The 9,918-nt window shown below is 35.2% G+C and overlaps 1 protein-coding gene, 1 long non-coding RNA gene and 1 other non-coding gene across 3 annotated transcripts; all 3 read right to left on the reverse strand.

Moving 5' to 3' along the window:
* Positions 1-2,824: 2,824 nt before the first annotated feature.
* On the reverse strand, positions 2,825-4,178 carry LOC111473989. The gene is made up of 2 exons (XR_002715830.1): positions 3,917-4,178; positions 2,825-3,617 (listed from the first exon to the last, which is right to left on the reverse strand). It is a non-coding gene; the product is annotated as an uncharacterized LOC111473989 (long non-coding RNA).
* LOC111474001 lies at positions 3,545-3,692 on the reverse strand. Its single transcript, XR_002715834.1, has one exon. It is a non-coding gene; the product is annotated as a small nucleolar RNA snoR145 (small nucleolar RNA).
* A 1,141-nt stretch (positions 4,179-5,319) lies between the features above and the next one.
* LOC111473997 (reticulon-like protein B1) lies at positions 5,320-7,497 on the reverse strand. Its single transcript, XM_023119272.1, has 5 exons — positions 7,178-7,497; positions 6,404-6,584; positions 6,164-6,305; positions 5,853-5,922; positions 5,320-5,758 (listed from the first exon to the last, which is right to left on the reverse strand). Exons 1-5 carry the CDS (start codon positions 7,365-7,367, stop codon positions 5,592-5,594), a joined length of 750 nt encoding a protein of 249 aa, XP_022975040.1. The 5' UTR covers positions 7,368-7,497; the 3' UTR covers positions 5,320-5,591.
* Between the last annotated feature and the right edge of the window lie 2,421 nt (positions 7,498-9,918).

Below are 9,918 nucleotides of genomic sequence, written 5' to 3' on the forward strand. Positions count from 1 at the left end.
CTTTTTCTTGTTTACCTCCATAATACTTGAATAGTTTCAGAACCACATGTTTCTTCAATTTTAGTGAAATTTCTTAAAGAAAAAGTTATTTCAGAACCTTTTTCCTTATCCATATAAGTTAGGCCAAGATCAGTCCGGAATTCAAGTCTTTCCAAGGTGAAATTGACCTTAGATATTTGTTAAGCCTTTTAAGTTCATATGTTGTATGGTTGTGTGCTGAATGTAAAAAATAAGGTAGTTGCTTGTTTTATAAGTGAACTAGGAAAAGAAATTCACATGCTATGAGATTTCTCTGGGCAAGTTGGAGAGATAGGGAGAGGAGTTGGTTCCTGGTGTCTCCTGTTTGACCTTAAAGGAACAGACAAAAAAATGCACTTGTGACCACCATCATGTTTAGTCAACAAGCTGAGGTATTGATCATGTGGTCATGTCGTCGAAGAATATATATAATTGTTTTCTTCATCGCCTTTTACATCCATGAATTGCAAAGAACTTATGGACGACCCTCGATCTCTAGCAGTTGGAAGCTTTTCCACCAGTTGGCTGTCAAATATGATGCAGTCCTATGATGCCACATCCAAAATGATGGATTGTAAGATTGTTAAGCCTTCAAGGTTTCTGGATGAACCCCAGAGCTTCAAATTCAATACTCCAATCCATCCATCTATCCTCATAGCCCATGCTGATGAACTCTTCTTTGATGGTTCTATCAGACCTGTTTATATAAGTCACACAAGATTGGGAGCCTCTAACACATCTGATTTTGTCCCAGTTAAAGCACAATTCTTCACTTGCTTCTTTAACTTCTAGTCCATCCATAGGAAACCAATGTTGTCATTCTGGAAGATGGAGACGATCGTTTCTTTTACGGTTCGTTAAGCTCCAGTTCTTTACTTCATTGTTTCTCATTCTGTTGTTGTTTTAGGGGAATGATGTCCAGAACCAAAAGAAACGGACAATGGAAGATTTCTGGAAGGGTTGTCCTCTTTTTCTCTGGCAATATCCCTTTTCCCTTCATTTTCTATGGAGAAATTATATTCTGTTGGTCTTGTGTGGATGAAAGGCTTGGATAGGATCGTAGATTTGTTCATAAACAAAGTATCTCATGCATCCTTGAGTGTGCATATACCATAGAGGAAGAGAAACGAGTCATTATTCAAGAAAAAACAGGGTATCTGTTGTTGAGGATTGTTGGAAGGAGTCCCACATTGACTAATTCAGGGAATGATCATGGTTTTATAAGTAAGAAATATGATCATGGCTTTATAAGTAAGGAATATGAGGCCTGTTGGGAAAGTCTAAAGCAAAATCACGAGAGCTTATGCTCAAAGTGGACAATATCATACCATTGTGGAGAACTGTGATTCCTAATATCTGTTTCATATGGATAGGAATTTGAGGCATTTTCATGGGTACAAAACCAACTAAAAGTTAGCTTATTTAAGTAGTTGACTTGTTTCTTCACATATCTACATAGGTGCTTCGTCAATTATAAAATGACAATGCGATGTTCCATTGCTAGTTTCAGTCGTAGGAAATCTTCAGTTTTCTCTATCCTAATTTCAATTCATGGAATCTGGAAGGAAAGCTACCATTTCTGCGTCTAAAGAGTGAAAGAGGAAGAAAGGGTAACGTTAGGCTAGTTGAATGTGAGAGGACAGGACATGGACAAAATGTGTTAGGAAAAAAGCCACGAAGATCAACCTCACAACGTTGGTTTCACACCCTTTTGTTGTTTTCTTTCTTGATCTTTACTGGTTATGGTCTTTGCCCATGGCCAGGGGACACAAGAATAGGTTATCACCAAAATTCAGTGCACCTTAATCTTGAATTTGATATGGCTTGTTTTTGTTATATGAACAGGCGTTGTGAGTTGTGTGGAGGATGTAGAACTCTTAAATGCTTCGTTCTCCTCCTCGACTGATATGGGATCTCATAGTGTGCTTGTCTAATCACGAAAAATACTTAAAACATATAGATATGAAACCTCTGTATTGGATGCAAAACAACAAAATCTGAAGCTAATGTGTCCTACAAAGGCAAAAGAAAAGAAGATAGAAAGAAGAAGAATTCCCCACCACACAAGCATTTGGGCGGTGAGGGGGACCGAAGACACTGAAATGGGAAGCATGTCCCATTTGTCAACAATGAGTAGCTGTTGCTGCTGCCATTGATGCGGCGGCAAATGCCCAATATTAAGATCAGATCATCTTTGAGTTGCTTTGTCCACCTTCTGACTACAATTGAAATCAAATGGGTTTGCATTTTTTGTACAACAAATGATTCCATGTGTTCTGAAAATAGTTTCAAACATATATGTAGATTATCATACTCGGATCGACTAAGTAAGTGGCTTCTCTGTGAGTTGCATTAGACTCGAACCAGGATAGAGTCACTAGAGAACCTCCTTGTCTACATTAAGAAAGTGGAAGATTAAACCACCCATGCATTGTTTCGAATAGTAAAGCTTACTAAAGGTGAAACATTTCTATTTGAATTTTATAAAAATATCAAACTGAAAATAAATTACAACTATTCTTAAGTGAATGAGTTATGTCAGTGAAAGTAAGTGTTAAGTGAGTTCAAGCCTCAGAAACATATGCTAAAACTTGAAAACAAAGGAGAGAAAATTTGAAAGCAAAATTTAAAAAATTGAAATTGGTGTCTATGATAGAAGAAAAAAAGTGACTCAATTAAATCAATTTTCAATTAGATGTGTATATGATAAACTGGATTTTATAATCCCCATTTGATTTTAATCTTACTATTCTTCTATAATCACGTCCAAATTTTAAAAATTATAAATCAAAGACTAAATAATTAATTATCAAATTTGAAATTTAACTATTATTTTATTCTCTTGTGCTGGACCGAAATTAACCAACTACACAAATCATGGTGGATTTGAAATAATCTCACTAAAGAAAGCCCAAGCTCACTAAAGCTTCGCAAGTTCCAGAGAATTGTAGTATAGATTTCGAAAGCAAATGATAAGGTCCCAAATCGGTTTGTGGTGGTTCCCGATGCTGCTACCAAATCCGCCGCCGTCCTATATATCTTTCTGGTATAACCTAATTGTGCGTGTGCGTTGAAGGCTCTCGATCTCCCTTTTCTCCGGCTGGCGTGATAAGGAGGGAGGGATCCCTAAGACTTATGAGGATTAACTCCTTTCACAATGTTTGTTCATAATTTGTAGCATACTACGATGTCCACAGGGTAGGGATGGGAAAGGCCGACAATCCCATCCTATATTGGGACTATTTAATTTCCACCTGCGAGGGAAGAAATTTACAGAGATAGAATTCCAGTTTTCCACTCCACTAATGAACTTTTATGTTTCAATTTGGAAGAACTACGTTTGCATTAGGATCCTTATTGAAGAAACAAGGTTCAATGCTGCATTCTTGATATACATATAATATTAGATTTTGAGGAAATTTAAGGAAGAAAGATGCTGATAAGTAAAACAGATTCTGCCTAACCACTCCCGACGAAACAAGATCAACAAATCCACTAAATCAAAAACAGTGAAATCAGGAAGAAAAAAAATGTTGCCGAGGGTTCAAGACGATCCAAAACTAATGAAATTTGAGCGTCCTACGATTCGGCAGTCTAATCTGCGAAGGAATTAATTAAATGTTAGAGAGCACTCAATCTATGAGTTATCCTGCCCTCTGCTGGGACCTTCGCTCTAATCAACCAACTAAAAAACGGAAGTACATTACTATATGAAAAAAAGATCGAAAACCGAACCAATTATTCAGAGCTTGGCTCGGCGATCTGCTTTCACTACGATTTCCGAAGGCAAACTTGGAGCAAAAGCGCATTGATTAGAATGGCGCCCCATCCATAGGACCCTTCGGATCGGAAATAAAAAAATAAAATAAAGAAGATACGAAGCTCAGTGAATACGAACCAGATAGTTATTCATCTTACAGAGGGATTATCAAGTAACCACTCTATAATCGATGATTTTCATCTTCAATTTCGTTCTTCATCGCAATAATCTTCACTATTTTGCAGAAGATAAATTAGAAGAAGTACAACAAAACCTCATCGAGCGGTAGAGAGAGGAACCCTAATTGACAAAACCCTAGATTTCTCTGCATTGGTATGGGGTTGAAACAAGCCTGACATTTATATAGTTGAATACAAACTGTGAATTGGGCTGTTGGGCCGATTATTTGGGCATCCAAATTCAAGAGCTCAAAGCCTACTTATGAGATGGTTATCCCCATTTACTAAATAAATAAATAAATATTTTTTTTTAGTGTAAAAATTCTTTCAAATTAATATTCTTTTTAAAAATGTATATAAAAACTAAATTTTTTTCCTTGGACATCTTTACAAGGGTATACGAAAAAAAAAGAAAAAAATAGTTAAGATGAAAATTTTCTAAAAAGTTTCTATATTTGAGATGAGGTTACTTATTTATTAAGAGAGGAGATCAAATAATTCTTTTATTCTATTTATATTTCGAGTATATATATAATTAAAAATGAAGCTCTGATACTATGTTAAGAACGGATAACAAAAGTGGGATTGAAAGTACAAGAAATACAGGTAGGATCAAAAGTCTAGAAGGAAATAAAACAAAAGGTCATAATGGATTGAAAGTCCAAGAAATATAGGTGGGATCGAGGGTGGATTTGGTGGAGTCCCAAATTGATCAGAGAAAGGAACGAATGCCAACGAGGACGCTGAGTGTCTTGAAGAGGGTGGATTGTGAGATCTCACATCGATTGGGGGAAGAACAAAACTCTCTTTATAAGAGTGTGAAAACCTCTTCCTAGTAAACGCGTTTTAAAAATCTTGAGGGGAAGACCGGAACAGAAAGCCTAAAGAGGACAACATCAACTAGTGGTGTGCGTAGGCGTTACAAATTGTCCAAGTGGAATCTAAAGTCCAATTTTCATTAATCTTCACAATAAAATTTTGAAGATAAAATAAAATATATCAAATATAAAATTCTAACTAATTACCGCTATATAAAATATATTCCTATATATAAATATATACCTCGAAATATGATTTAGACAAGAAAAATGTAGCCTACAAGGTTGAAGGAAATGATAGATAGGAGAGTTTCAAATGGAACAAGTGGTTTTAGACAACAAGAGTTGCTTAAGAAGATGGAGAAGTTTTTGATTGATTCAAACTGGAAATTAAACTCTCCATTCAGCATTCTTTTAATTCACAAACAATTTCAATCCAATCAATTTCAAAATATTTTTGAGATAAAACTAACAATTTCAATTCAAAAGTTTGAATATTATTAAAATTAGTTCAATAATTCTTTCCCTCAAGGCATCACCCAAATTGGAACGAAAGAGAGAAAAAAAAGTATATAAAATTAGCTAAGCTAACCACAAACCAAAGTACTTCCCCTCATGAAAGTTCCCATACAACTAATAACATAACTTACAAATTCACCATTTGCAGAACAAACCCACTAAATTGCGAAAACCACCCTTGTGATTGAACAACAACTATACTATGATGAGTGCATTCAAAAGACAACGAGAAAGAGATCAATAAACATGTGGTTACCGCTTTTTTGTGAGGGAAGAAGACACCCAACCAAACCCAGTTTAAGCCTTCTTACCTTTCAATGGCCCTTTTGGGATCTTGCTCAAAACCTTTTCTTCAAACACGGCGTAGTGCTTTTTGAACTCAATTAGTGCCTTTTCCGCTAATGGGTCGATCTTATCTTCATACTTCTCATACAGAACAGGAACAGTGTGCAACAAAACAAAGTCTGCGTTTTCAAAGTTGTTGTCAAACGTCAGAATCAAGAAAGGATGATAACAAGATGGCTATAAATATGAAGATAGAGCTCGAGATGTCGTTACTTATGTAGAACAACGTCAAGAAATTGCACCAGCTTCCCACGATTGACAGAACCCACAAGCCAGCGATTGCCTGATATAGAGACATAACATTTCTATAATCTAGATAAAATTCAATTATTCTAACTTCGATTTCTGAGACTACAAATTAGCATATTAAGTATAATGGTCGAATCTGTAGTCCAATCAAGGTATATATATTAAGTTGCGCAACTTGTTCAGGCTCGGTTGCTACTTGAGAGTTGAGATAAACCCAACAAGTAAAATACACACAATAAAAAGACAAAAAGAGTGCATCAATAGCAGATACGTACAGTGATGAATTTCTTCAAATCTCTTCCAGTCGCAATGTCCCGCAATAATGCAAAACCACAATTGATTTCCGCCCTCAAAGTTGAAGCAAGCTCCAGGAAGGGGTCCGCAGGAAGTTGAACTTCTGGGATTCGGGGTGGACTCCTGTAACTACATTTGTTAAACAGTGGAAAGACGAGCATAATTTGAAGTCGCTAGAAACTTAATTATTGATAAAAGGAAGTTGAGATTCAGTAACTCACTTGTAGATAAATGTGTGGGCATTGGACCAAACAAACAAGAGCCCAAGAGAGAGGATCAGAGAACGAGAAACAAACGTAAGCAGATGGCACTCGAGCAGTTCAAAGAAAACCCAGATAACAGTGGCTCCAGTAAGGACACCAGCTGAGATCTTCTTATTCCTCCACAAGAATAAATCAGCAGCTGCATATGCAACAGGGGCCAGAAACGGTCATCAACATTACCAATCGCCAAACAAAAAATAAATTACCATACGACATAAGCAAGACAAGTGTCGTCATCAGAGCATATTCAAATGTGAAATCAGAAATGTGCAACGCAGAAAAAAATGAAGTAGAAGTATTGAAACCGGGACAAGGAACAAATATAACAAGTTCGGGGAAGAAAATAATAAATACTCTGTTCTGGAAGCTCAATGAATCACTCTATTATACCGTACGCTCGATCTGAACTATCAATGAAAATAATAAATACTCTGCTCTGGAAGCTCAATGAATCACTCAATTATAGCGTACGCTCGATCTGAACTATCAATGAGTCCCAGTAAGGTAAAGCAAGCAGATCTACAATTTCTAATTGTTTATATATTCTAAATCCAAGCAAAGAATAGGGAAACATGCTAGAACGAATCCAAAGAGCAAAAAGAAGCCTAAGAAACACCAATCAAGACGAAGGTCGAATAAAACGAATAGAAGCAGTGCAAAACTTAGGAAATGTAATAGAAAAAGCAAAACAATTATTCAATGAGTTCAAATCAGAGAGGTAAGATTCCGTACGTTTTCCACCGCCGAAGACATGATGAACTGGCCTCTCCCTTCCAAAAAGGCGGAAGACCTTCTCCTTCAAGGATCCCTCGGTTTCAGAGTCTGATCCCGACGAAGAAGAATCATGATCATGAATCTTCTCGACTATCTTGTCGATCAATGACTCCGATTTCGACTCAACGTTGTCAGAGTGTTCCGCCATGATTGATCGATGGCGATTGCAGTGACCAAGATCTGAAGAAGAAAAATCAAGCAACTCGATGCAGAGAGAGAGAAACTAGGGTTTTAGAAGAAGAGTTGAAGGAATTTGAAAAGTAACGAAAATGGAAGCAAGAACGACAATTAGATATTAAATTAATTGATTAATTAATTAACGGGTTGGCCAATGCGAAAGCAGATTGACGGAAACTGTCGTGGAAAAGGTACGGCGTTAATTGACGGCGTTGAAAAAAGCTGACGATTTAAAAGGAATGTTTGGGAAAGTAGCCGACACGAAGGGGAAATATGAGGACACGTGGCATCGAATCAAACTAGGTCAGCTCTGGACGGCTTGGACAGTTCTGTGGGTCGGTAATGGGGTCCACGTTTTGTGTGAAATACCATAACAGTCCTTATTTTCTCTCCTTTTAATAATAATAGTTTTAACATCCGAATAATTATAAATTATGATAAATAAAATTAAAAAAAAAATGTAATTTCAAGTTAGATTGAGTTGTGAAAATTTTCGGGTTGGGTCAACCAAAAATTGGGTAAAAAAAATCCTTCCGATGGTGAATTAAAAATTTATTAAAATTTATAATTTTTTTTTGTGTTGCTTTTTTTTTTTTAATCATTTCAAATAAGATATTTAATTAATAAGCTTAAAAAAAAGAACTATTTTGAGTAAAAACATTTGAAACCCAAGCCGGAATTTTCTTTTAAAAAATAGTTTAATATTCAAATGCTATAATTGTAATATTTAAGTTAAAGACTATGTTGAATTTTTTATTTTTATTTTTATTTTTAGAACTATGCCTATTAAATGATTTCTTTTGAAATTATATTAGTAAAATATTATTTTATATTTTTGTCTATGAACTTACATTAAACTTCTAAGAGGGTAAAAAAATAGTTGGATTGGGCTGGGCCTTTCAAGTAAAGATAGTTTAAGGGCCAGGCCTTTAATAACAATTTGGGCCGGCCCGTTAGTGTAAAGATTTTTATCGAGAGTGCATATCAATTGGGCCCAAATATATTGGGCCTATAATCTGAACTAGCCCTTGGACCTTTTGATGGTTTGAAATTGGAGAGAGTTTTGAAGTAGGAAATTTAGGTGATATATGAGTGAATTATGAGCATTAATTGCCAATTCGGTATGTTGTTGTATCCAACACTCGTTTCATTTATTGTTTCTACAAAACTTAATTTCATATCAATAATTCAACCCTAATTATTTTACATATTTTTGTATAAAAGTTTAAATTTTTTTACCAAATATAACACGACAGATACCGATTCAAATCTCTAACATTTTGATCAAAAAATAGGGTGACTGAAACTGGTATAACTTGAATGTCGTTCTTACTGTGTTTTCTCTCTATAATTTTCATAGTTTTGATTGTCGTTCTTCCTCTATAAGTCTATCTATAAGTCTACATGTATTTTGACTATAGACTTCAATCACGAAGCAAGTAACTAATCGATGATAGTATAAATCGAAAGATAAAAACGTGCAACATAGTTTTGTAGTTCTCGTGCAATATTGTTTATTTGTTGTTCTTCGAGTGAAATGCCTTAGACATTTTTTTTTTTTGTACAAATTTTCAAGATAATCAGAATTTGGTCGACGAAATGATGGGTTTTCAGACTTTCGGTTCTCTTCTACAAGTTTTTCGATAATGCTTTTAGTCAATGAACTTTCAAAGATGTGATAACATTCATCAACTTTACACTTTCATTTTTAAAACTTCAATTTTCTACTTTTAAATATAACTGGACTAATCAAACATATAAACTTAGTCAACCTCAACATAACTCGGCTAATCAAACATATAAACGAAGAACACGAGTGATTTTCACTAATTTATTTAAAAAAAAAATTAAAATAAATATAAATCTCCCAACATAAAATTGTATGGATGTCCGTTGGCAATAAAAAGGCAACAACATTCCCGTCTGAAATTTCCACAGAAAAAGTGAAATCAATGGATTCATAATTAAACTCGGGAAAGGTGACCGAAGTGCCTATCCAAATCATAACAACATCAGTCATCATCCACCGTTCAAGGGATAATAAGCAGAAACAAAAGCAAATTCCATCAAAATGTTCAGTCCTTTTGAATGTTCTTGAAATCGTACAAATTCCATCCAAAATTAACCAATGATTCCAACTTCTTCACATCCACTTCAAAGAGATAATTGGCTTATGGATTAAACTCAAAGAGTGAAACCCATGTTCTTCAGTTCTACTGCTGAATTTCAATGGATTTAGGAACAATAAGGGGAAAAACAATGGGGCAATTTTGTTGCACGCTTGCCAAACCTTTAGCAAATGATGATGGAGATGAAAATTTAGAGAGAAAATGGAGCAAACAGACAGAATACTACAGTGGAAGTAAAGAGGACCCTTGAGATGAGTCGAGCGAACTTTTTCGCACGAAAAGGGAGGAAGAGAACTAGAAAAGTTCTTCTTGTCTCATTTTTTCTTGTTTGATTTTCGGATAAACGAATCCAACACTATCAGATCTACACAAGAATATAGATTCATGACTTCT

The sequence above is a fragment of the Cucurbita maxima genome, unplaced genomic scaffold, assembly GCF_002738345.1.
Source record: "Cucurbita maxima cultivar Rimu unplaced genomic scaffold, Cmax_1.0 Cma_Scf00211, whole genome shotgun sequence".
NCBI classification, from domain to species: domain Eukaryota; kingdom Viridiplantae; phylum Streptophyta; class Magnoliopsida; order Cucurbitales; family Cucurbitaceae; genus Cucurbita; species Cucurbita maxima.